This window comes from Neolamprologus brichardi, chromosome 15 (genome assembly GCF_056152115.1).
Source record: "Neolamprologus brichardi isolate AB-2024 chromosome 15, ASM5615211v1, whole genome shotgun sequence".
NCBI lineage: Eukaryota > Metazoa > Chordata > Actinopteri > Cichliformes > Cichlidae > Neolamprologus > Neolamprologus brichardi.
In genome coordinates this window covers 20,480,636-20,508,315 of record NC_142118.1, presented here as the reverse complement: position 1 = coordinate 20,508,315, position 27,680 = coordinate 20,480,636, and the positions used below count along the sequence as shown (strand labels likewise).

The window sequence follows — 27,680 nt, the reverse complement described above, 5'->3', positions numbered from 1 at the left end:
GTAAAGACCCCAGAATAATACAGAGAAAAGCACAACAATCATATGACTCCCTATGAGCAAGCTCATCTGCCGCTTTGGAGGTGAGGGGAGATAGACGGGACAAAGTCATGCTGTGGAAGAGCCGGTGATTAATAATAACTAATAATTAAATACAGAGAGGAATATAAACATTTGTAGTAACTGCTGCCTGATCCACTCTGTGTGTAGGGGGAGGGGACTCACACACACAGGTTTCTTTGTGATTGACATTAATGCACTCCAAAGCCTCTTATCCCAAAAATAAGCCAACAACAGTAAGCTCCATACCCTAACCTTAAAGATGCATCCACGCTGGAAGTGATCTACTCTGCGCCAATTGCTTTTTCTCCGACAGGCTCTGGATGGCTAGTTAACACTCTAATATAATCACCTAAAACCAAGTTTTATCCTTGAACAGGTCTTTGAAGAGGTTTGGAGAAAAAAAAAGAGCCAGCCAAAAAGTTCTAACTTAGAAAATTTAATGACTGTGATTCGCTAAACCTCAAACAGTTTCTTACCAAGATAGCTGGGCAAGATTTTATTATTGCCTTTGTGACAGATGACTTTAATATATCACTCATGTTGTTTAGCTGAACCCACAATCTGCTTGTTTTGCACTGGCAGGCATGCCCACACACATATATTCAATGAGAGTATCCTTAAAGCTGTCCCATTTTGAAAATGGTAACTTTATGATTAGGTTAGCGGGGAATATGCAGATTTCAGCTGCAAAAATAACCTGGATTAAACTCTCAGAATGGGCTCTGGATTAGTAATGTAATATATAATTTTTTTTAATGTGACATTCTGTATTTTCTGTGTGTTTTTTTTTTTTGTTTTTTTTTTTATTGACCTGTAGATGGCAGAACAGCTTTTTGTGAAAGGAGGTCACATTAAAGATGCCGTAGAGATGTACACCGCAGCAGGGCATTGGGAGGAGGCTCACAAGGTCAGCACGGACACATTACAGCATAGTTTTAAATATTCTGTGTTTTCTAGAGTCCTTTTAAAGAAAATCTTCCTGGAATAGATAGTTAAGAATCTAATGTGGGATTAATTAAGAAATAAGGCCGTGTTTTTAATATTCTTTTTCTTATAAAGCTGGCAGTGAAGTGTATGACGGAGGAGGAGGTTATGGCTCTGTACATCAGCAGAGCTCAGGAGCTGGAGAGAGATGGGAAGTTCAAGGAGGCCGAGAGGTAAATACAAATCTCCAGATTTACACGAATTTGTCACGTCATTGTCTGCTGGAGTCGAGCTGGTGGGAGACAAACTACCATGACACCATTTGAGTTAATCTCTGACCTTGAAAACAGCAGGAGAGAAACTCTAGGTGTAGTATTTTAGACCTGAAGTATTTTAAAAAGCCCTCTTTCCCCTTTTACACATGCAGGCTGTTTGCTACAGTGAAGCAGCCTGACCTTGCCATCACCATGTACAAGAAGAACCGGATGTTTGACGATGTCATTCGTTTGGTAGCCAAACATCACCCTGACCTGCTGACTGAGACCCATGTCCACCTAGCCAAGGTACACACCACACTGCAGTGATAATCTAACGACAGTGTTTTTACTCCTAGAGTTAAGCCCTACAGATTTAACATCTTACAATCAAATAAATCTCACTGTGACCCGAACCGAGCCTGAGTTCGGGGGATGGGCGGGCTAACTGTGTAAAACAACTCTCTTCACACATATTTGCAAATTGCCTCATGCATCTATAGATTTGCAAATGGATGCATGCTAAAACCTTTGTTTTGTACCAGACTGTAAACATGCTTATTTCCTCTTTAAGCTTTTCGAGCCAGCTTCAAGTGGCTGCAAGAGGAACTACAATGTTGGTATTCTTCTATATGAGCATCCAACTTTGTCACCATATGAATAAATGACAGCAATAAGGAATAGTTTAATAAGATAACATAAAATAATGTTGAACAGACTGAATAATATGAGCACACTAAATAGAAATGAATCAAATAAAAGTAGTAAATAAAGTAAACAGAAATCTTTGTTTATGTAATAAAACAGCCAAATAAAATAAAATAATGCAACAGAATAACTAAATACAGTCACATAAAAACTGTCTATAATTATTTAAAATCCTGGGTGAAGTAGTAGCTTTACTTCTAGCTGCTCTCAGTTACTCCAACAGTTAGAGCACAGAAACTAAAAGCTGCCTTTTTTCTGCTTATTGTACTGGTTCATACACTGAAAGTACCATAGCACTAATGCAGGACTTTAAGACAGGTATAATTTGTTCTCTCGTTCAGTGCTATGAAAGATAAATAGGATTAAACTGCAGTGACAGTGTTTATACTGTAAAGCAAAGTTTTTTGTGGCAGTTCATCTGCTTATTTTTCTTGTTTAATTACTTGGAGATGAGGAACATAACTCCAAGAATGTGAGCAACAAAAATAATGTCGTCAGATTCTTCCTGCTCATCTGAAACCAGTTTAAAAGTGAGAGAAGGGTTGTGCTTTGGTTCATGTCATTACTTCACAGCTCAGCATTTACGCAGGCACGACTGGTTGGGGCTTCTCATCAGAAGAGCTCTCACGGGCCCAGAAATTGCTGCAGTTCTAGAGCCGTGTGAGGTTTTTATTGGGAGGTCTGTGTCTGAGACCACTCTCTGTTTCTAATGTTTGTAGCTGTCCAGCTGTCTTGGGAGAAATGCCTTGCAGGAGTTTAAACTCAAACAATAATTTATTCAACATTTTCCTGATTTGTGAAGTTCAACAGATCACTGTACAGACTCAGACCATACTCGACAAATTTTAAAGTCTTTTAATCATGTCCCGACATAATCGCTTTCAAACTGAGTCTCTGAGCTCTAGATTTCTTTTCCATTACTGAATCTGTTCATTTTTGGGACCAATTTTCTAATTTTAGCAACTTTTTTTTTTCACAGTGTCACAAACTTTGGGGCATTAATTCTTCCTCTACATTCTATTCTAGCTCTAATTCAGCGACCCTTAATGGGCTGTGTGGTATGGTTGAGCCTGCCGGTATGTGATACATAAGTTATGGTAAGTGACGGTGATGATAAATGTGCTGTTTGCAGGAGCTGGAGGCTGAATCGAGGTTCTCGGAGGCGGAATACCACTTCATGGAGGCTGAAGAGTGGAAGGCTGCGGTCCACATGTACAGTGTCAATGATATGTGGGAGGATGCGTACAGGGTACAAACGCCACATTTGTTTTGTTTTGTTCACTTGTGTTTAATCTCATTACATTTATAAGATATGGCAGGGAGCAGTAAAGTCTAGAACCTTGTCCCACGCAGCAAATGTTTACACCTCACACTCTGCTTATATCAGCTGTTATCTGTTGTTGTAATTGTTTTAGGTTAAAGCATATACTGTAGATTGCATATATTATAATGTTTATTCCTGATGCTAAATACAGAATAGGACGGCTTGACTTGTTGTTACTGGGTTTCATGTCCACAGCATTGTTACAGGTGTGTGGCTCTCTGTTTATTGCTGTAGTTACGTTGGGAATGCACCACAGCTTTATAGCTTCTTTCAAATGTTTCTCCCCGGGATTATGTGTTGTAAGGGGGTTAGGGAGCCACAGGAGTGAAGGCCTGGTGTAATGATTTTTTTTAATGTGTTTGTGTGTTCGTCAGGTGGCAAAAAGCCACGGAGGTGCTGATGCGCAGAAGCAGGTGGCCTACCTGTGGGCCCGGAGTCTGGGAGGAGAGGCAGCTGTTAAGCTGCTAAACAAGTTTGGTCTGCTGGAGTACGCCATCAAGTCTGCTTCAAATAAATTGTGAGCATTATCACAACACAAAGACCCAAATAATTATTTAAGTTCAATTTACTCACATACTGAGTTTCATTTTATTTGCTTAAAATATGATAAACCTTTTGCAGAGCTTTAAAACAAGTTTGACACTCATTCAGAATCTTTTATCTGTTGTACTGTCTGAAAGGAAATCCTAACGGTAAAACTTGATCAATTGTTGCCTTCCTAAAAAGGAAATGAGCAAGGTCACTTAGTAACCATCTTTGAAAGTTATTTGTGCTTTTAATTCCCAGACCGTGTATAAATTAATGGGGAGAAAGCTATATATTTGACTTTTGTGGTCACAGGGACAAAAAGTGCATGTATCCTCAGTCAAATCCACATTTCTAATTACTTACTATGATATCAATTAGAGGTTTACACATGCTTATTGATCCCCGTGGGGAAATTCCTCTCTGCATTTAACCCATTCACTCAGTGAAGCAGTGGGCAGCCATTGGGCGCCCGGGGAGCAGCGTGTGGGGAGGGTACCTTGCTCACCTTCCAATCGTGGGGTGTGACATAAATAGGGACTGTCTTCATGTTCTCTCCAGCTCATTTGACTTTGCCTTTGACTTGGCCCGCCTTGCATGTAAGGAGAAGATTCCTGAGATCCACCTCAAGCATGCACTGTACCTGGAAGATGAGGTAAATCCATCACAGTTTTACCACACAGTCAGTTCTCTGCTCTTTCTATACACTTTCAAAAAAGTTGCTACAACTACCCACATAAAGACTTTTCAGTTTTCCTCCTACAAAACTGCTTCATGCCAAATTTATTCTCTGTCTTCTTTATTTAACCAGACCAAGCACATCAATATGTGATTTTTTTTCTTTTTATTGCCCAGCATAGTCAGCTCATATGAGAATAACAATAAACCTGCTGCTACTGTTTCTGTGAACTAACTCACTGAGTTATTGTTCGTAATTTCTGTTACTGAGAATCTTGAACTCACTGCATGCTGCACACATTAAGTCGTGTTAATCCTGAATTTTTTCACGGCTTCATCTTACAGGGGAAGTTCACTGAAGCCGAGGTAGAGTTCATCAAAGCAGGAAAACCCAAAGAAGCTGTGTTGATGTGAGTATTGGAGGTGATGATGTTGTGCCCATCATTACTGCCAGCTGATCAGCATCAGTGAGGAGCAGATTTATATCAGTTTCAGGCTCAGTTTGAAGCTTAATTTTTAAGGACAATTTTGGTTAATATAATTATTTGAATACTTTAATTTTTAAACTTTCTCGTGTCATTAAAAAAAAGTCCAAATGTGATTAGTTTCACTAATCACATATCTCTTTTAAGGGGTTCTTTCTTCCATAATTGAACTAAACAACCAAGCCTCATCAAAATAATTTGATAGGTTGGTAATACTTTAAATTACGCTACATATATTAACCATTAATTAGCTCTTAATTAAACGTCTGATAAGGGTATAATAGGACCATGCAGCCCAAGTCATTAGTAAGCGGTTTGCAATGACTAATAAAGAGTAAACAGGCTACTAATAAGCATGTTTATAGCAAGATAATTAAAGCCTAATCTAAAGTGTTAGCAGAAAGTTAACTGAGGAATCAGCCTGCATAGCAATCAGCAGTAGAAATACTAATTATGTATAGCTTTCTAAAAATAGACATAGTGAAGTTACACCACAGCCAGCCACACAGCACTGCGCAGCAAGGATTCTTGTACGTACAGGCTTAAGTAATTTTAGGTAATATTCAAATTGGGGAGTGTGTGAGTATTCATGAATGATGGAGAGTAACCCATGATCAGTGACAACCCCAATGCTAACACTAATGTTAACACTAACCCTAGGCAAAGAAAATATCATCTTTGTTTTTAATTTCTCTTTCAAGGATAGTAGGCATGGAAGAAGGGGAATAGTGATTCTAACAGACACATCAAAAATAATTAACTTTTTCATTTTTTTCCCCTCCAAGATATAGGATTGGGGTAGGGTTATGACTTCGTCCTCAGAGAGGTAAAAGCAGTTTCACAAAAGTGTGTAGAGATTTGAGCTTTAAGTTTGAGAAGTGCCATTACTTCCCTAAGCCACTGAAAGCAGATATGTCTTGAAATTAATGTCCAGCCTCCCAGGTAGCCACAGCTTTAAGTAAATTTCTATGAACCTGAACTTATTCAAAGTCCCCTTTCTGGTACTTGATGAAAAACATTTGAAAAATCTTTTCCGTTAATCTTAAAACAGATTATTTTTGGATTTTATTTCCTGTGTGTATTTGTGTGTGAACTGTTCCAGGTATGTCCACAACCAGGACTGGGCAAATGCACAGCGGGTGGCTGAGGGCCACGATCCAGAGAGCCTGTCTGAGGTTCTGGTTGGCCAAGCCAAGTTCTGCTTTAAAGAGAATGATTTCAAGAAGGCTGAGGCCTTCCTGCTCCAAGCACAGAGACCTGAACTAGCTGTTAAATACTACAAGGTAACTCCACCTCAAATTTATTTATAAAGCACATTTTTAAAAATACACTACCCAACACTTGCTGTGCAAAAGATAGAGTGGATAAAAAGACAAGGGAATAGAAATAAATAAAGAAATAAGAAACAAATAGATATTAGTGGGTGATAAACAGATAGAATCATGGCCGAAAACAGCACAGGAAATATAAAGACCAATGACACACTCAAATGTCAGTGAGTAAAAAGTCTAGTTTTAAAGGATCGAATAGAGGGAGCAGATTTGAATGTGAGGGAAAAGTTGTTCCAAAGTTTGGGGGCAAACACACAGAAGGCCCAGTCTCCTCGGAGGTTAAATCTAGCACTAGGGACAGTCAGAAGCATTCCGATCAGCTGACTGGAGGGACATGGAAGATTAATAGGGGTGTAAGAGGTCATAGATGTGGAGACAAACCACGAATGGCTTGTATACAAACAGGAGTATCTTGAAACTGATTCTGACCCTCACTGGCATCCAGTGGAGAGATGCTAAAACACGTGTAATATGACCTCTCTTTTAGATACCTGTGGACAGCCTACCAGCACCAGACAAGAGAAAATGCGAGCATGAACACAATTTTGCAAGAAAGGAAAACCTAACTTTTGATATGGAACAGAGATGAAAAAAGCTGTTTTAACCACTGAGTTAATTTGCTTGTTAAACCTAAAGCCAGAGTCACATATCACACTAAGAGTTTTGGCCTAAGGGTTTACATAAGTGGACAGATTTCCAAGTTGATCAGAAAAACTTACAAAGGAATTGGCAGAGCCAAAAAAGAAAATTTCTGTTTTATCCTCATTCAGCTGAATGATGTTTTGTGCCATCCAGTTCTTAATGTCCACAAGGCATTTGATGATGCTATTCAGCCTGGACTTGTTGGGATTGAGGGGGAGATATAGTTCCATGTTGTCAGCTTAGGAGCAAAAAATTATATTATGTTTACTGATTATTTGACCCCAAGTAAGCATGTGTAGAGAGAATAGGACGGGACCTAAAATGGAGCCCTGAGGTACCCCACAGGAAATTGTTACTCTTGAAGAAGAATAGTTTCCAGTAATGTAGGAGAAGATCTATTTTTTAGGTATAAAGTGAACCAGTGTAGTCATCTGCCGCTTATACCAGCACTGAAGTGCATGCGTTGTAGGAGGTTGTTGTGGTCAGTGGTTTTAAATGCAGCACTGAAGATTGCACAGTTCCCAGAGTCACCTACAGGAGCAGATCATTGTATACTTTGGCAGGGCTGACTCTGTTCTGTGGTTGGCCTGAAACCTGACTGAAACTCAGAAGTCTTGATGGAGAATTACTTTGTCTAAGACATTCAAGAGTAGAGGAAGTTAAGAGATATTTTTTGTAGTTTTTGGCTAAGTTAGCTCCACAAGCCTCACAAAAGACGAGAAAGTATTTGTAGAATTTTTTGCAATTTAGTGAAAAATGTCTAAAATTGCAGGATTCATTTTCATTTTTCAGATGTTGACAATCTGCCTGATAGTCAGTTATTTAATTTATTTTGTGTCTGTTTTAAATTCAGGATGCAGACATGTGGAGTGATGCCATACGTATCTGTAAAGAGTATATCCCCAATAAACTCTCCATGCTCCAAGAGGAGTATGAGAGGGAGGCCTCCAAGAAAGGACTCAGGTGAGATTAAGCCCATAAAATAAGTAACCACTGACCTTCATTTCTTGTGGTGTTCAAATATTTTAGGTCTAACATGGCAGAGTAAAAGATGAAGCACAGTTCTACTAAAGAAAACCCAAATCCATCACTGCAGCTATATCTAGTTACAACATTTGAAGTCAAAAGCCTTTCAACTTGACTCGTGATTATTTGTGGGACATTTTTTAACATATTTTGAACATTACCAGAAATGCATCTATGCACAACGAATCAGTTTGATGCTTTTTTTTCCTATTTTTTTTTAAAAACACCTCACGTGTACTCCTAAATTTCAACTCCCAATGAGGAACAGCTCATTAGACAGCAAACCAGCAGCATGCAGCTCATACCCTCCTCCCATCGTTTCTCCCGCTTTAATGACTTGTGGGAGGAAACATCAAAAGTTACCAATGGAAACGGATGAAAAAGAGGGTTTGAAGAGAGAAAACACTGAATTATTCTTGCAGACTTTACAGCTCAGGCTTCAGATAAGTGCAAAGCTTCTCGTCTCCCACGGGCATCCATCTGCAAAGCTGTGATGGAACTGCAGCTTGTAGACGATGAACACAGTTCTAATCTCTAATTTCTAATGAAATAGAAGCTAATGACAAAGACCGATTATTAACAAGACAAGTAAATATATTAAGTGATTGAGATGAAAAGGCTGTGTACATTCCAGACAGAGAAAAATATGGATTCACTGAAGACTAACAGGGCAGAGGAGGGCAAAGGAACTAATACTGCACGATAGAGAGGGAAGTAGTGAGAAACGAGCTGATAATAAAAGAAAAAAAATTGAAGAAAAAACTAAACTTAATACTACAGAAAACTCATTACAGGAATGACAAAGAAATCCAAACAGGAACCAGACTCAGTCATTTATCAAGCACTGAAACTTGCAATATACTGTAAAAAAAACCAAACAACTAAAGATAAACCAAAACTCTGATATATTAACCCAAAAATCCAAAATTCTAAAACAACACAAAATGAACAGTTATGTGTATAATTTCTGTTGAAGTTGAGGAATAAGGCACACACACATATAGAATGGGATATTGCTTTCCAGCATGTCCTGGCTAAAGAAACCTCTATTCACGCCTTTAAGGCTGATTTCCTGTGATGATATCTGTATGGCCCCGCCTGCACATATACCCCCTTCTCTCAGCCTCTTCTCTCAGTTCGATAGCCGCTCTTCATCGAGCCAAGCTGCGCAGTGAGGCAACCTTGTGTTGTAACTTGTTCCTCTCCTTCAGGGAACAAAAGTTATACACATAACTGTTTGTTCCTTTTCAGTCGATTCACATGTTACAACACATATAGTATGGGGCATATATACACGCCCTGCAGAGTATCCATCAAACTGGAGTTGGACCACCACCACCTTAGTGCCTGGTAGACCCAGCTGAAAGGACAGCATGAGCCACTGAAGGGGCTGTAACGTCCAAACGATTGAACCGGGGAAAAAAAGTGTGCGGTGATGCCCAACTAGGTGCACAGACAAAGCATGAAGGTCACCCACTTACTTTGCAGAAGCCAAAGTGAAAAACAATGCAGTTTTATATGAAATACATTTTATATCCACTGACTCAAGGGAGGCACAAATGGCCTCCAGCACCAAACACAAGTCCCATAAAAAGACACTGGACCGCCAGTATCTAGAATCTCCTGCAGGAATGTCAAAACATCCGCAATAGAGCACTGGACTGGGGGAATGTGCCCGTCCTGGAACCATTGCTCAAAGGCTCGCCATTTGTACTCATAAAAGCCTCTACAGGACTACGCATGGGGCAGATCCTTAGCTATCAAATTTGATCTCTCAGTAGGTAACCATAAAGGCACCATAGATCCGGGCAGATGATCACTTCTCCTCTTGCCTGAGAGAGGAGGTCCCCACAGAGAGGAAGCTGCCAAGGACTTGCTGCTAGCAGACTGATTATCTCTGCATTCCACGACCTTGTTGGCCACCAGGAGGCAACAAGAATCAGAGAGATGTGCTGCCGATGCACTCTATCAAGAACTGGAGATATCACTTCAACTGGGGAAATGCATAGAGGAGCACGTCTGGCCATTGGTGTGCTAGTGCATCTATGCCCACGGGTGAATCACTGTCGATTATGGAGAAGAACATGGGGTAGTGAGTGTTCACCCTGGAGGCAAAAAGATCTACTTGCCTCGCCAAATAGATCCCGTATCTGGGCCAATATCAAAGGGGTGCAACCTCCATTCCCTCACTGGAATGGAGAGAAGGTCTGGAGAGAAGATCTGGCCCCAGGTTGAGATGGCCTGGAACATGGGTTGCTCTTAGAGACAGACATCGAACACTGCACCATAATAGCAGAGAGCGAGACAGCTTTAACAGGGGAAGGGAGCGTTTCCCTCCTTGCCTGTTTATGTAAGAGACCACTGTTGAATTGTCCATCCTGACTAGGAAATGTTGGCCCCTCAGAACTGGACAAAAATGCCTGAGCTAAGAACACAGCTAGCAGCCTTACATCATTGTGAAGCTCTGTGTCCAGACCCCTTTCTCTGATGCGCCATCGGACAGAACTCCCCACCCTCTTAGGGAAGCATCTGTGGACACCACCTCGTAAAACGACACTCTCCCAATCCAAGATCCCTGGTGCAACAGCCCGGGCTCCCACCGGTAGCTAGCATGCAAGATGCGGTTACTGTTAGCCTCCTCTGGAACTTTCTCCGCAAAGTCACCCATCTTTCCAGGGTTCCAGAGTGATGGAGCTGGTGACGAAGCACACAGACTTCAGGTCAGTCAGCGTTCTCCTAACCTGGACAATCCCCAGGCAAATGGGGCACGCGTCATTGCTGGTCACTATCATGCAAAGAGAAACTGCACCACTGAAGACAGTGGCAAACAGAAAATTTCTGTTTTGTTCACTTTGGTTTGATATCCATACCAAAACACAAAGCAAAGCGCTGCACAGGAAGATTTGAAATTAGCGCTTTGTGGACAGCCTACACACCAGCTGTGGAGTGAAGGCTAACACCAACAAGGCAGTTGGGCTAACTTAAGCCAGCAGACATTGGAGCTAACTAGCAGTAGCTAGCTAGCCCAACCCAGTAGATATGCTCTTAGCGAGGTGAAGAGCGTTAGAACTGAGGGCTGATTGTGATGGCAGGGGGTATATGTGTAGGCAGGGCCCTATGCATGTTGTCTGAGGCCACCCGCCTTAAAGGTGTGAATAGAGATTTCTTCAGCCAGGACAAACCGGGGCGGGATATCCCATACTATATGTGTTGTACGGAGTAAATGGACTGTAAGGGAACCCTAGCATTGACACAATTAACTGTCAATTTACCATTTAGTAATGGTGGTTATTATTATAGCATTAACTATTTTATGCCATGAAAGTTATGAACTGGTAAAATAACATAGAAATTAAATAAACCTATTGTGAAATGTTTAATATTTTTTAATCTAAAAAAAAATAGTTTATTGCCTGTTGGTTCATGAAGAAGTAACAGCAAGTGTGAGTTTGCTTTTATTACGGATTTGGAAAAGATTTCAAATGAGCATCATCCGAAGGGGACTTGTTTGTGCCTGTTTATGTGAGTCTGTGTGTTTGTTTGTGGTTTCAGGGGTGTGGAGGGCTTCTTGGAGCAGGCGAGAGAGTGGGAGCAGTCGGGTGAATATTCCCGGGCCGTGGAGTATTACTTGAAGGTTAAGGATGACTCAAACACGGCGCTGATGGAAAAGTGTTGGATGAAGGTAAAAAGAAAAAAACAACTGCATAGAACTGTTAATTCACATGATTATTAGTTCTTTTTAACAATATGAAATTAATAGTACGTTTTTTACACGTGTAGTTGCTACTGAATAAAGAAGAGCTTTTAAGTCTGTCATGGGTTTATTAGAGAGGCAGGTTTGAAAAAACAAAAGTTAGCCTTTCACCTAGGCATATTTAAAAAGATCTTACCCTGAATAGAGATTAAAATGGCTTATAGAATTAAAAACATATATATATATATATACATTGTGAGGAGACCCTGGGGCAGACCCAGTACAGGCTGGAAATACTATCTCACGGCTAGCCTGGGAACGCCTTAGTGTTCCCCTGGAGAAGCTAGAGAAGGTGGCTAGAGAGAGGGAGGTCTGGGCTTCTCTACTTACGCTGCTGCCCCCGCGACCCATCGCCAGATAAGCGGAAGAAAATTGATGGATGGAAAGATGGATGTATTGTGCAATTCATTTCGGTTTTATCGGGGGGGGAAAAGTCTCAAAAACTCACAAAAAAACTACACAAATATGATACACTAGACATAAGGGGTTAAGATAGTGAGTGGGAGGTTTAACCTTCTAGTACAACAGTCATCACAAGCTTTTGCAGTTAAATATTATTCACAAAATTTATTTTTACACCACAAACACTCCAAAAGGTCGAAACCATCTAAAGGATAAATGAATTATTTTCAGATCTTTGTCCTAGATGCACATGGAAACCTTATTTATATTTTGAAATGCCATAAATTAAAACATTACTGCAGCTCAGAATGTGAGAATCCCCTTTTCAGCTAGATTAACAGTATTAACTCGATTTGTCAACCTGCCGAAAATATCTACTTACATTGTGTCAAATCTTAAAATGAATTTAGCACTACATTAAAATAAATCACAATCTGTAGTAAGTTGACAGTTTGGCTTCAAGGCTGCGGCCGAGGGTTGAGGTCTCTGCAAAGGTCTGTCCACTCTTCATAGTTTTCTCTGTCTTCCTCTGAGCCGCTTTCCCTGGAGTGTTCGTTTTATCTTTGGCATCACTGTACTGTTTGAGCTTTCATGACATAAAAACTACAGACAGTGATTTATAACCATTTCAAACAGTGTTTATTTCCCTAAAGAAGGAAATTATTCAGTAACTTATTCTCTGGTTCTGCAAAAATAGTCCAGAAATAAAAGAAAACTTCCCACCATGACCTTTAATGGGCGTACTGTAAATCTTATATTTAGACAGCATCAGTAATTACTGTTCACTTTTACTTTAAGCTCTATAGTGGGTGAAGGACAGAATAGATGTTTAATTATAGTCAAGAGTACCACTAAAGGTGGAGGAGGGCGAAAGGTCACCATGTCACCAACATCAATAGGTGATTTCTGCTGTGAGCATGAAGATACGTAGCACATACTGCATGTTATTGATTAAAGTGCAGAGGTCAGATTATTTGAAATGGGAAAGGTCAATCTCCGTGATTGTAAAGAATCTCTTGAAGAGATCACAGAGATCAATAGATAGGTTTTTGTTTTCCCAAGTGAGTTTCATTAGGTCAGAAAATGCTGCATCTGCATTACAGATGAGTCAGGCGATACACTGATTTAAGTTTTGAATTTTTGATTCCTTCCTGTAGTGCGCTTCATAATGACCTTTATTCCAATTATCAATTTTTTTAAGACATTATATTTAATAGGTGAAAGTGGGTGCTATCAAACATGCCAAATGCCTCACAGAAGTAGCTGATTCTAGCCTATTTAATGTAGAAGTGCTAAATCAAAGATTACACAGATGTTGTTTAAAAGGGACAATGATTTAAACACACACATTATAATTACAGCTAAAAGAATTCTGCAGTCTCGTTTACAGCTGTTTAGTTTTTCGATCTGAAACTGTTTTTAGTTCCTCAAACGTGAACTTTTCCTGCTTTATGGTGTTTTGTTTCTTTTTAAATTAGATTACTGTGGACTCTCTGTTTAAACCTGTGAATATGAAATGTGGACATTTATTTTGTGCTATTTATATAATATATTTATAAATTAACTAGTTAACTATGAATGAAAATAGATAGAAACACAAGGTACAGCCGTATTGGAAATATTGCATTAGAAGAATTAAAGACTTTTTCTTCAACACACGAACAGCAAAGTCAGTTCATGTATCACCAACTATCCCCACAATCAGAATCAAATGGATTATATAATGATTACGGTGACATTATATTGCTTTTTGAGATGACAGATCATGACAATTTTATATTATCATCATTGCAAAGATCTCTTTTAATATATTTTTAATGTCATGAGCTAAACAGTTGAAGAAGTTGAACTCTTTCTCCCTTGAAGTATGACATCATCAGTGTCAGTACTGGTAGGGCAAAACAGCAGTGGTAATAAGAGGCAGTTTTTAAATATGTACCATTCCTTACACTGCGGTGGCTCAGAAACTGGTGGAATAACATCAATTTGGGGGCGACTGTGGTTCAGGGGGTTGGGAAACTCATCTTGTAACCGGAAGGTTGCCGGTTTGATCCCCAGCTCTGTCTGTCTTGGCCGTTGTGTCCTTGGGCAAGACACTTCACCTACCACCTACTGGTGTTGGCCAGAGGGGCCGATGGCACGATATGGCAGCCTCACCTCTGTCAGTCTGCCCCAGGGCAGCTGTGGCTACAACTGTAGCTGCCTCCACCAGTGTGTGAATGTGAGAGTGAATGAATAGTGGAATTGTACAGCGCTTTGAGGGTCTTGAAAAGCGCTATATAAATGCAATTCATTATTATTAATAGCCCCACCCACTTTCTTAACTGTGTCCTAAAAAGGTTATGAAAGAACTGCTACTTTTTTAAAATTTGGTTTTATAATATTTTTGCTGTACAGAATATCAAAAATGCCAAACACACATATTGTAAGGAGAGAAAAAAACAGGAGCAAAAGCAGGTTTTGTACATTATATGTCTCGGTGTACACACACATACTAAACGTATGTGTGACTGAGAATAAAATGCAAAAAATTAGAATAAAATACACTTGAAGTAGGAAAAATAAGACACAATAAATATTTTTTATTGAAAAAGTTGGGAAAATATTGTGCTACAGCACCCACAACATTTAAAAAAATGTAGTTCAGAACAGATACAAAACAACAGAAAAATATAGTAGTTAAATATGAAATAGCTTAAGTCCATACTGAATATTGTGGCAGGTATTATTTTAAGAAGTGGAAAAGGTTTTCTGTATCTATCCTCATGGCAGTGGAGCGGAAACAGACGTTCAGCTGCATGTCCAGTCAGTGTTTCGATCCCGGGCTTCTCCAATCTGCATGATGACATGTGTGAATGTGTTCATGACCAGGATGAATCACAGTATGTGTGTATATGTGTGAGTGGGAGTCAGGTGCCTTGAGGGCTCAGTAAGTGCAGAAAAGTGCTATATAAATATCACTAATACCGAGTCCATATGCAGAAGATAAAATAAATCAGTACTGCCTTTATCTTCATATGGTACCCACTCTTTCTGTCTTCCTATCCAGAATAAACTCTCTTGTCCCAAGCTACATTTTCTCAAACCAGAAAACGGAGAGGTTGATGAAAAGGAAATGCAGAATCTATCAAAAGGGTTTCATAGATTTGTTGCCCATTAATACCAAAAACACGCTGCCTACCTCGATTCTATTTCATGAAATAATTGCAAAAATAAACCCTAAAAGGAAAAAAAAAGAAACGTCTTGAGTAGACTTGAATAACAAAATAATGACAAAACTAAATGTTATATTTCTATATATGGTTTGAATGGATTTTTCCTTTTTGCGTCTTTTTGGGTGTCCTGTACTGTTTGGCATGTGCACTCGCTGTGTGCATATGTCCAGGCGGCAGAGCTGTCCATCAAGTTCCTGACAACACATGTAGCAGTGGAGGTGATCCAGGTGGTCGGACCACGACTCGCACAGCTGAGGAAGTTCAACGCCGTGAGTGAAAACACACGTAGATGCAGTTAATAAAACAATACACACACACACACACACACACACAATCCAAATATATATGCTCTTATAATGTCCAAGCATCTAATATCTGACCAGTTGCCTCTTTCCTGTGTCCTGTTCGTATTTGCTTGTTGAAGGCTGCTGAGGTCTACTTAAACATGGACCTCATCAAAGAGGCAATCGATGTCTTTATTGAGGGTGAGGAGTGGAACAAAGCCAAGAGAGTCGCCAAGGAGCTGGAGCCGAGGTTTGAGAGCACACAAACACACACAAACACTCGAGTGTATCATAGTTATTACGGGCAGAACAGCAACAAAGACAAGGGCCGACATTGAATTAAAACTCAGAATAGAAGAAGCGAACAGAAAGACGAAGACATGCTGGTTATTTTTTCAATGTCATATCAGTTTTATTAAGCATGCGTGCCTCTCTGCCCTGTTTCCTATGAATCTGATATTTGACAGGTATGAGGACTACGTGGACCAGAAGTACAAGGAGCACCTTAAAAACCAGGGCAGAGTGGAGTCTGTAAGTACAAGTATACACTCTATGACACCCTGAACCAAACAAATTAAAAAAAAAAGAAAAGCTGACATGTTATCAAGCTAATATTGACCCAATTATGACAAAATTCAGCTTCCAAAATCATTCCAAGCAGTTTGGTCCAGAAAAATAACGTTTTGTAACGTTTATATAAAGCAAAAAGAGATAAATATCTCTCATTTGATCCATTTCTGTAGTAAACAGCAGTATGTTCCTCCCAGAATAAGAATTTGTTACGTTTCACTGAGATGATTTTACAATGATTGCTGTATTTCCTGCACCATTTCACTGCTCTGTGGAGCCCTACATGTCCTCCGAGTTGTTTGCCTGTGCCATTTGATAAATATGAGCAGAGAAAGACAGAAAATGTAATGGTCTCATTTCAAGTTTCATGCTGTGTTTCTTAGAGGTGAAAAAACAGTTTGTTTTTATTTTTGATGACTGTGTTCGTTCAGCTGGTGGGAGTGGATGTCATGGCGGCCCTGGACATCTACGCAGAAAGAGGCCAGTGGGAGAAGTGCCTGGAGACAGCATCCAAACAGGTATGTCTTGTTTGATGTTATTAAGAGTTCATATTATATTGTCACCTCTTTTGTTTTTCGAGTTGTTAAGCAAACAACTTTTGCTCAAATCAGGGTTTTAAAGTTCTAAAACAAGTGAACTCTAAAGCAGGTCACAGGGGAAAGAGTCATTCCTCGTTACTTCAAACAACCAGGAACTTTGTGCAAATTTGTTGGGAAGTAGGGATGGAGCGATGATGCTGGGAAATCTACAGGGAATCCGGTGATTCTGATAAGGTATTACACATATAGGCAGCGGGCTAAAATCCCAAGCAGTTTTAGAGCAAAAGCAGATAACCAGGTGAGGTCAAGGTGTTAGAGTTTTAGACAAAGCAGTGAGCAATTGATAAACTAGAGGTTAAGTGATGCCAGTACTACACTATGGGATGAAACAATCACTGAGCGGAGTTCAGGTCTGGAGCTTTATGATGCAGGTAGGTGATAATGATGAGCAGGTGCCCCAGCTGAAAAAGCATGGACAAAAACAACATGTACATTCAGACCGGTGACCGGTGGTTGTAACTTTTCTTAGAGTGGGAGAGGGTCAAGGATGAGCCGGACTGAAGGTATAGGAATATATGATCTGATGGGGAATGTTCTTTGTTTGAGAAGGTATAAAAGAGTTCAGGGGGGCGTCCTTCCTCAGAAAACTGTTTTGGTGTTTGACTTGAATGTTTTCTCCACTGCAGTGTTTTGTTTTGTTTTTCTTTTTCCTTAATAAACCTCACTTCAAAGACACGCTCACCTGGTGGTTGCAATTTTATTTAAGATCGTCCACAACAGAAACAAAGAGGACTAACCATGTCCTAGCTGCAGCTAATTTGTTGTTACCTCCAGTAAAAATGTGCTGCAAGGCTCCAGGAAAGCACTTCCAATCCTTCTTAGAGCCGAATCCAAAGTGTCCATGTCTGGAAATGAGATGATCCACTTTGGAGCTTTCTCAAATTGTATTACAAGTTAATTTGAGACATTAATCGAACACTTTTCGGCACTGAGGGGGTGGTTCTTGTTTTGGGTGGGTCCCATCCGAAGTCCCCCCTGATTCAACCCCGGTGATATCAGACAGAAAAGCAACTTTGCAGCAGCTAAGTAGTTTATGTTGATTTATGTTTCCCTCCAGTGAGCCTTAATGTGCAGTTTTTTTATGAACTAGCTAAACTCATTCCCGAACTGTGGCAATATTCAGACAAATAAGGCCTGCATGGGCATTTCTGTCATACAAGATGAAGCATATTCGGGCGCTCATGGACAATTATTTCTGCTGAGGCAACACTTTTTTTTCTTGTGCTTGTTTGCTCATTAACAGGCCTCATTGACCTCATTGTTTCTGTCAGGCTTCATAATTTTTGTGTTGTGTTTTGTCAGACCTTTCAGATCCTCCATAAGTACATTGCTCTGTACGCAACACATCTCATCAAGGATAAGGAAGCTCCAAAGGCTGTTCAGCTCTACATACAGCACGGAGTACCACCAAACCCTCAGGTTCACACACACTTCTTATAGCTAATTCCATTCCCACCTAGTGGGTACCCTAAAGGTACATTATCCTTCTTTCACTCCCTGATAACCCAAGTTTCCCTCTTTAATGTAGAATATCTACTCTTAGTTTTGTAGTCTTCATAGAAGGTGAAATTATATAAATATTCCAACCAAGTATCACAGCAAAATGTGTTATAGACATGCCAGTCCACCATGTCCATTTCACGCTTTGCCTCTCTGCTGTGGCCAGTTAGGCAAAGAAAAGATAAAGTAAGCATAGAGAGACCACAAACAGATTGGGGTGTGGTGCATTTTGTGCAAGATTTTGGCACAATCGGGATGTTTGCATAGTTTCAAACAACCCACATGTTTTTATGCAGTTCAGTGTCGACAAGATTGCATTGATTGCCAAGATTGTCGACTTTGTTGTTATGTACAGTGTGAGTCTCAATTAGCACCACAAAAGCCAAATAGCTAGTGTTTCTTAAGCATAATAAACCAATTTCTTCTCCAGTTTTTACCCCTCAGCCGTATTGGCGTCACCCTGCTATGCAGGCAGGTGGCGTGGACACCTAAGTTTGGGAATGCAATAGCTTGAAAATGAGACGATATAGGATTTTCAAATTGACAGCATAGGTGCAAAATCTCAGACGAGTTTGAAAGTAAAGGTCAGACATCAGGTTTTCTGAAAATTACCCAAGATTTTCTAATTAAACCATAGGTGTGTCTATTAGAAGGCTGAGGGGTAGCAGTGGGCACTGCCAGTATTTTTGTTTGCTATAAAGCGGTATTTACAACAAAACTCTATGTTACCTTAAGAGCTTGGAGCCCTGGTTTACAGATTTTTATGGTTCTTGAGTGAGTCAGTTCCAGATTATTTCAATAGACAATAATATCAGTGACTTTAGGAAATTATATTTACACAAATAAAAAGCAAACTGACTGTGAAAAGGCAGCTGTATTTTATTTTAAAAAAAGATATTTTGATTTCTATTACAGCCTTAACAACATGATTAAAAAGAGACATCTCTTGCTTATTATTTTTTACAAGCTTTGCCATTTTTTACAATCAGAACTTTAACATCTACAAACGCCTGTTCCTGGACCTGATTAACCTTTCCGACACCGATGGACCAGAGTCCTACCGCATGTTCGCCGACCTCCGCAATTTCTTCTTCCAACTGGTAAATCAAAATTAGTAAATGCCTTTATCGACCCATTTTAAAAAACATGAAAATAAGTTTGTTTGCTGTGATTTCAGTGTGAGAACATGTCCAAATCAACCGAGGCAAACACTCCGGCTCATGAAGATTTTGAACAGATGCTGCTAATCTCTCACTACTACGCCACAAGATCTGCTGCTAAAGGAGTCGAGCAGCTGGTATGAAAACGCAAACAGCACCTGCCTAAATACAGAATATTTAAGAATGAGGACATCTTTGAAAATGACTTTGTAAAAGTTGCTCATAATTGGTGAGAATTCAATAATAGAACAAAGCACTGTGAAGCCTGGAGTCTTGTGGTAACAGCATAGATGATGTTGGGTTAGAGAATTGATGGATGTGAACAATACAAGGTGAAAACATGGTGGATCTATCCACAATACAAGGTGAAAACACCTTGTATTGTGGATAGATCCACCATGTGAACTGCAGAAAATGTGACCAGCAAGGCAACATTTGCCTGCCACCTCCTTCCGCGCTATTCGCTGGTTTATTTCTGTCCGCACAAATCATCGTAAAATATCATCTAAACTAACTCCTACAGCCATGTTTCCCTCACAAAAGGTCACTTGATTTCTGATTAGTTTTAGACAGAATTTGTCTTCAAATTGTTTAAATTATTTAGTGTTTTTAGAGCATGTATGTATTGCAAGAAAAAAGTTCTGTGTCTTTGCTCAGAAAAATAAAAACGTGACCAGATTTCATTTTGGTCCCGAGGTCATCTCCTGGTGCACCTTGGATGCTTCCAGTACTGCTTCTTCTATTTTTAGATGTCCTCCTGTAAGCCTCTTTCTGACCACCTGCACATTACCATCTGTGATGTATACTCGATCTTTGCCTTTCATTTTGGGAAAGAAGACAATGTCACCAGGAACCAGACACCGCTGGACATTATAGAAGACTTCAGTGATGATAGTCTGACCTAAGCTAAACAGGAATCCATGAGGGGAGTTACCACGTAGACAAACAAAAAGAAACTAAAAATACACAGAGCTGAAAGTGCACAGGTGAACATAGTTGAGACTTGGCCAGGCAGTCTTAAAAAACGCACAGGAAGGATGCACAAAGAGGTAATTACCAAAATAAAACAGGAAGTGAAAACAGAGGAAGTCAAAGAAACAAACAGATAGACGAAACAGGAGGAGACTCTAGAAAAATGTGAACACTTAGAAACATGAGTATGAATATCAGTTAAATTATAACAGGGAACAAGACAAAAAAAGACCATGTCATGGTACAAATCTAAACCTCTGCTAGGTAACTGATGATGATATGTAGGAAGCTTTACTTTGGGGTTTTTTAAGTGTTCTCTTCTTCCTCTGTGCATTTTCAGATCAGTATAGCAACCAAGCTCTCCGTGTCTCTGCTGCGTCACACTGAGCTTGTTCCTGCGGACAAGGCTTTCTATGAGGCGGGCCTGGCCTGCAAGGTGAGTCCACCAATTAGAGAGGATGAGGTGCAGCTGTTCTGCTTTGGTAGTGCTGATGTTTTTTTTTTAGTTGCAGGTGCATGTCAATAGTCTAAAATGTTCCTCCTAGACCACAAAATTCAATGAGTTTTCTCCACAAAGTTGGTAATATTCCCAGATTGAAGTACAGGGTGGGCCATTTATATGGATACACCGTAATAACATGAGAATGGTTGGTGATATTAAAGTCCTGTTTGTGGCACATTAGTATATGTGAGGGGGCAAACTCCTCAAGATGGGTGGTGACCATGGTGGCCATTTAGAAGTCGGCCATCTTGGATACAACACATCAAACTTATTGGTAATGTCACAAGATAAACAATGATGTGCTTGGTTTCAATGTAACTTTATTCTTTCATGAGTTATTTACAAGTTTCTGACCACTTATAAAATGTGTTCAATGTGCTGTCCATTGTGTTGGATTGTCAATGCAACCCTCTTCTCCCACTCTTCACACACTGATAGCAACACCGCAGGAGAAATGCCAGCACAGGCATCCAGTATCCGTAGTTTCAGGTGCTGCACATCTCGTATCTTCACACCATAGACAACTGCCTTCAGATGACCCCAAAGATAAAAGTCTAAGGGGGGCAGATCGGGAGACCTTGGGGGCCATTCAACTGGCCCACGACGACCAATCCACTTTCCAGGAAACTGTTCATCTAGGAATGCTCAGACCTGGCACCCATAATGTGGTGGTGCATCATCTTGCTGGAAAAACTCAGGGAATGTGCCAGCTTCAGTGCATAAATAGGTAAACACATCATCATGTAGCAATTTCAAATATCCAGTGGCCTTGTTGACCTTTCCATTGATGAAGAATGGACCCACTATCGTTGTACCCTATATACCAAACCAAACCATCACTTTTGTTGTTCCAACGGTCTTGGAGCGATCCATCCAATGTGGGTTAGTGTCAGACCAATAGCGGTGGTTTTGTTTGTTAACTTCACCATTCACATAAAAGTTTGCCTCATCACTGAACAAAATCTTCTGCGTGAACTGAGGGTCCTGTTCCAATTTTTGTTTTGCCCATTCTGCAAATTCTGTGCGCTGATCTGGGTCATCCTCGTTGCAATGCTGCAGTAGCTGGAGTTTGTAGGGTGCCATTTGTGAATAGCTAATATCCGCCAAAGGGATGTTCGACTAATGCCACTCTCCAGTGACATGCGGCGAGTGCTACGCTGTGGGCTTTTGCTGAATGAAGCTAGGACAGCCACTGATGTTTCTTCATTAGTGACAGTTTTCTTGCGTCCACATTTTGGCAAATCCAACACTGAACCAGTTTCACGAAACTTAGCAAGCAGTTTGCTAACTGTAGCATGGGGGATGGGTGGTCTCGTAGGGTTTCTTGCATTGAAATCTGCTGCAATGACCCGGTTACTGCGTTCACCAGATATCAACACAATTTTGATCTGCTCACATGTTAACCTCTTCGACATGTCAATGGCTGTGAACAAAGAGAAACTTGTAAATAACTCATGAAAGAATAAAGTTACGTTGAAACCAAGCACACCATTGTTTTTCTTGTGACATTACCAATAAGTTTGATGTGTCACATGGCCCTCTTCCTATTGAAAAAACAAAAGTTGTATCCAAGATGGCCGACTTCTAAATGGCCACCTTGGTCACCACCCATCTTGAGGAGTTTGCCCCCTCACATATACTAATGTGCCACAAACAGGACTTTGATATCACCAACCATTCCCATGTTATTACGGTGTATCCATATAAATGGCCCACCCTGTACATTTAAAAATGCATTGTATACTTCAGGTAGTCCATGACTACTTACAAGCCTTTAACTCTGCTCTATTGGTGATTGGCCATTAGAGGATAATCTTTTTGAAGCAGCAGATACTCTCGGTCTAGTGTTGATTCTACGTGTTATGTTTTTAATTCTGGCAGGCTATTGGCTGGGAAAACATGGCCTTCATCTTTCTCAACCACTTCCTGGATCTGTGCGATGTATGTATTGTAGAAATCTTTATTTGTGACCTTTCTGTTATGTATTCTGTGAATACCAGCAAAATCCCATTATAACACCATTACACCATCTGAAGTTTTAATGTGCAAAACAGGAAGTTTGCCAAAGAAAATTTTTATATTTTTTAAGACTTTAAAATTGAATCTTTTCATTTGTGATTGGCTGATTTTGTTGTCCAGGGCATTGACGAGGGGACTCTGGACACTCTGGACCACACCGACTTCCTAGACACCGACATTCCCTTTGAGGTTCCAGTTCCCACCAAACTCTGCGTCACAGTAAGACATCATCACCACCCACCAAACACATATCCCACCGGATGCGCTGCGGTCAGACTGATAGATGAAGACAATATTGGTGATGTGCTACAAATCAGATCTGGTGCAGTTAGTGTCACAGTCCTCTGTGATATTCTTTACAAATGAGCACAGATGACAGATCGCTCCATTTAAACACCCAGTCTTAAGCTGCAGGGTCGCAGTAGCTGCAAATTAGAAAGTATCGGCAGGCAAACAGGTGGCCTGTGGGCTAAATCAGGCCCTCTTAACAAAAATCATATTTCACATTTTCCTGTTTATAGGTCACATTAAAGCTTGTTTTTATTAGTTATTTTTATTATCTTGGTTATAGCTTCTTAAATATGATGACCAAAATTTGGGGGGGGGTTAAGAGTTGGGGTTAGAGAAATTGAAAAGAATAATAGTAACTATATAACAGCCCATTTAAGATTACTTTGTCCAAAAGTCTTCTTTTGTCTGAACAAGCTCAACCTATTCCTGTTTATGACACAGTCACTGAGTTTCTGTGTAGGAAACTCATATCACTGCAGGCTGACATCACACAAACTGTATTTTTTTATATAAAAAATCAAACTCAACCTGACATGCAGCTCAGTTGCAATGAGCAATGTTTAGAAAAGCTGTCTGAAAACATCGTGTGTGTTACAGGTTGCCCAGCGGGACCAGATCCGCGACTGGGTGCTTATGGTGTCCATGGACCATCGGCTCGAGCAGGTTCTGCCACATGACGAGAGGAACACATATGAAGCCTCGCTGGTGGCCGCCAACACCGGCCTTCGCTCGCTGCCCTGCGTCCTCACCGGTTAGACACACATGCACACACAGAAACACTCAAGCATGTCCAAGACTTATCAAAGTTTTGTTAAATTCAAAGATTGAAAAGAGATCAGAGGGGGAAAAAACTCCAAACTGATGTGATGCAATAGAGAAAAGCAAAAAGCAAGAAGAAAAGTTTCATCATTTATTTTGTGGAAAACATGAAATAATTTAATAAAAAATGGTGTAATTACCATAAACTTGCAACATGTTCTCTGTTATTTGGAGCTTTTATAGTTTACCTGTTGTTAAACTTTCTTCTCACACCCATGATGTTTGCATACAGTGCTGACATTTACACAACATCTAATTTACTAAAAAGATAAAGTATGGTGTCATTGGGGATTTTGAATTCTAATCCACTTTGCAATGCACGAGATTTCACACACGCTTTAACGTGAGCATGTTGATGTAATGAAATCTAAATTCAGGAAAGTGTAGAGCTGTTGTTTGAGGTGTTTTGGAGATTTAAGATGGATTTGTTCTCAAATAAATGTTTAATTTTCACCTCTGTGTTATTTGAAGAAGGTAATCTGTATTTAAGGGAGACGTGTTTTGCTCATTTCTATCTTCATGTTTTTACTCTTGGTCTCTACTAGTGAAGCTTTTTGTTATTCTCTTATATATCTTATACTGAACCTTAGTGCAGCTGCTCAATTCACCTTTTTTCTAGTTCCGCAACCTTAAAGCCAATGTTCTTTTGATTGGCTACCTGTCACAAACAGAAGGTTTGATCAGCATATCCTCTCTCACTGTGAACAGCACTGACATGAAACTGTGGCCTTGTGTAATATTAATCCAGCAATAAAACAGTATATATGTGACAGAGAAAGAAATGTATAATAGGTCCACTTCAAGAACCTTCATTTAAAACCTAATGGACCATTCAACGATTTTCTTTCTTGAATTTTAATATGAAATGATAGCTACTATATAATAGAACGCTATCATACACAAAACATGCTGTGGCCTTGCTGTAAGTGTTGATTCTCCAGTTTGCTGCGTGACTGTGCAGTCATACACAGCATGTAGCCTCGCTCTGTGGTGTTCCTGCTTTCAGGCTACCCCGTGCTGAGGAATAAAATCGAGTTCTCTGCTGCGGGGAAAGCAGCCAACAAGGAAGACTGGAACAAATTCCTCATGGCCACGAAGGTGAGATCAAACAGAGAAACTGTGGGTTTGTAAGCTGAAAAATTTCCGTGCATATAAAAACAACACAAATTGATCTCTCCTTCTTTCTGAATGAAAAACCTCAGGAGTGTATTTGACTCCACGGGGACTGTAATTAAATGCAGTGTCATTCAAGGTTTTGAGGAGTTTTGATTAGTTTCGAGGAACTCAAAACTCCTAAAACTTACCCAGGTTGTCTGTCCTCAACTTAAAATTGGTTGAGAGAGAAAGGAACTCCCATCATGGAGCAGTACTCAAAACTTTTCTTTTCTTTCTGTTTTTTCAAAGCAAAGGCATGAAGAAAACATTTTCTTCAGGTTCAACTCTCTTTGAAACAGCGCTGAACTTTAGTGAAAATGCTAATGTTGGATTGTAATTCATTGGATTCATTATAACTAGAAAAAAAATAATGGTGCATGAGTTAGAGCTCAACACTTCTTGGCTTCTTATAACTCTAAATCATATTTTACTGTTGATAATATCATGTTTGTGTTACTTCAAGATGTTCTGCAAAAAATAGAGAAAAATAAGATTGGCTGGGCACCACCACCAGTCATTAGGCAGTTGCCGGAGCCTGCTGGATAGTTGCTAGGTAAAATCGATCACTAAGAAGGCGCTAAACCAGAGACCTATTTGAGATTGGTATGGTTGCTAGCATAGTTTGCATAGAAGACACAGAGTTATCTGCAAACGCTCGCCGTTTACTCTCCAAATTGGAAAAAGTACAGCATAAAATGGAAACAGACATGTGCCTTCAAAATAAAAGTTCTACCTTACCTGCAAGCAACATATTTTGAATGGTGCAACTTTTACTTTGAAGACGAATGTTCTTCATTTCCCATTTACATTGTGTTTTTCCCAGTTTCACTAACACTTGGCAGGTAAATACTGATTACTGATATAATACAAGTCAACATGGCAACCAGCTAACAACCAAAGCAATTTGAAAGAGAATTTCAGTGCAGCACCATATACATCTTTGTGACTAGTTACGTGATAGTGACTGTCAGCAACCACTCACCAATTGGTCGCAGAATACATACTTTATCATAGCAATCAGTGGTTACTTGGGGCCAAGGCCACCAGCTAAAGACCAGGTCTGGGTGAATGGGGCTTTAGCGATTGAGTTCACTTAGCAACTTCTAGCAACTACTCATTAACTGACTTGGGAATACACATTTTTCCCCTGCGACTGGTGGTTCACAACTGGCAAAGCATGAAACTGAGGCCTAACCTTTCTGAGTCTTACAATACTGAATTAGTTCATCACATTGAGAGAAATGAAAACAGTGGTGCTTATTTGAGTTTGAATCAGCAGATGAATATACATAGCATCCTTACCTCCCTTCTCACGTGTGTTTCCTGATGGGTTGTTGTTTGTGTTTCTCTCCTTCACCTCCCCACAGACCACTCACAGTCCAGAGTGTCAGGACGTCCTCGAGTTCATTAGGCAGTGGTGTGGCGGCCTGCCGGCGTCTGGATTCTCCTTCCGCTGATAGAACGACCTGCAGCTCTGCCCTGTGCCTTTTTTTTATTACTCTGTTACACACTTTGAAACACCTGCTCTTCCTTCTATTCTTCCTCATCTTTTCTTTCCGCAAATTCAAACATTTCACAGGAAACCATCTATTTTATTGTCCCCAGAACTTCCTACTTACTTTCTAAGCCCAGAGGAGAATACACAATCCCTTCATTACAGTTTAAACCAGTTCATGATTTTCTTCTTTAAAAGGCACCTTAAAAGTATAGTTAAACTGTTAAATGTTATGTGTTACATGTTATAAGTTAAACTGTAAATTGGTAAAATGATAATAAAAGTACATATACATGACTTTGAACCTTAACAATTGACAATTTAAGAATTCAAGAAATATATTTAGTGCTTTTTTCTGATTCATAGTAAACATCAGAAAATTGAAATGACTGAGAAATGTAGCACTTTGATCCGATTTTGCAGTTTCTGCTAGTTTCTGGTCATTAGAGTAAGATACTAGGCTGACAAGAGTCAATAAGCATTTTTATAACATTACTAGTCTTAGAATTTGACCACTGTCAGAGCAAAAGCACAAGATAAAAACTCGTAAGTATTTATTAGAATTCAGGTTCACATATTTCTGAAGCAACCTCAAAATTTATCAGTAAGGAGCTCGAAATGTTTCATAAAACAGTTAACAACAAAAAAATAGACAGTGCTCTTCTTTGAAGCCTCAAAACATAGAAGAAAAAACAAAAACCTGTTCATATGCTCAGTGTGTGTTGGCCCCAACCACAAGCCCTTTTAGTTCCTGACCAAAAACACACAAAAAGTGATTTCCTGAAACAGCTCTTGTGCTGTAGTTTAAGTTAAAAATGAATAAACTTTGTTGGGGAATAATTTCAGCGGCGGATTAATCCTTGTTTGGTGCTCTACTGAGAGCGGTGCAGAATCAAAACAAACTCAACATCAGAACTCTAAAGCACCAAGGAATACAATGCATCGGGATGAAGTGATGCTGTTTGCTTTTGTTTTTTCCAAGATGT

At 39.9% G+C, this 27,680-nt stretch overlaps 1 protein-coding gene across 1 annotated transcript in view; it reads left to right on the top strand.

The window, feature by feature from the left end:
- ift172 (intraflagellar transport 172) overlaps positions 1 to 26,991 on the top strand; it is a 54,221-nt gene extending 27,230 nt beyond the window's left edge. The window contains exons 26-48 of the mRNA XM_006793547.3: positions 878 to 967; positions 1,120 to 1,217; positions 1,412 to 1,547; positions 3,079 to 3,195; positions 3,645 to 3,787; positions 4,357 to 4,450; positions 4,819 to 4,883; positions 6,061 to 6,241; positions 7,785 to 7,894; positions 11,510 to 11,639; positions 15,499 to 15,597; positions 15,753 to 15,862; positions 16,080 to 16,143; positions 16,614 to 16,700; positions 18,084 to 18,200; positions 19,271 to 19,381; positions 19,459 to 19,578; positions 20,754 to 20,849; positions 22,797 to 22,856; positions 23,055 to 23,153; positions 23,823 to 23,976; positions 25,051 to 25,142; positions 26,567 to 26,991. Coding sequence (XP_006793610.2) covers positions 878 to 967; positions 1,120 to 1,217; positions 1,412 to 1,547; positions 3,079 to 3,195; positions 3,645 to 3,787; positions 4,357 to 4,450; positions 4,819 to 4,883; positions 6,061 to 6,241; positions 7,785 to 7,894; positions 11,510 to 11,639; positions 15,499 to 15,597; positions 15,753 to 15,862; positions 16,080 to 16,143; positions 16,614 to 16,700; positions 18,084 to 18,200; positions 19,271 to 19,381; positions 19,459 to 19,578; positions 20,754 to 20,849; positions 22,797 to 22,856; positions 23,055 to 23,153; positions 23,823 to 23,976; positions 25,051 to 25,142; positions 26,567 to 26,656 — 2,463 coding nt within the window. The 3' untranslated portion in view covers positions 26,657 to 26,991. The remainder of the gene's footprint in view (positions 1 to 877; positions 968 to 1,119; positions 1,218 to 1,411; positions 1,548 to 3,078; positions 3,196 to 3,644; positions 3,788 to 4,356; positions 4,451 to 4,818; positions 4,884 to 6,060; positions 6,242 to 7,784; positions 7,895 to 11,509; positions 11,640 to 15,498; positions 15,598 to 15,752; positions 15,863 to 16,079; positions 16,144 to 16,613; positions 16,701 to 18,083; positions 18,201 to 19,270; positions 19,382 to 19,458; positions 19,579 to 20,753; positions 20,850 to 22,796; positions 22,857 to 23,054; positions 23,154 to 23,822; positions 23,977 to 25,050; positions 25,143 to 26,566) is intronic.
- Positions 26,992 to 27,680: the final 689 nt, after the last annotated feature.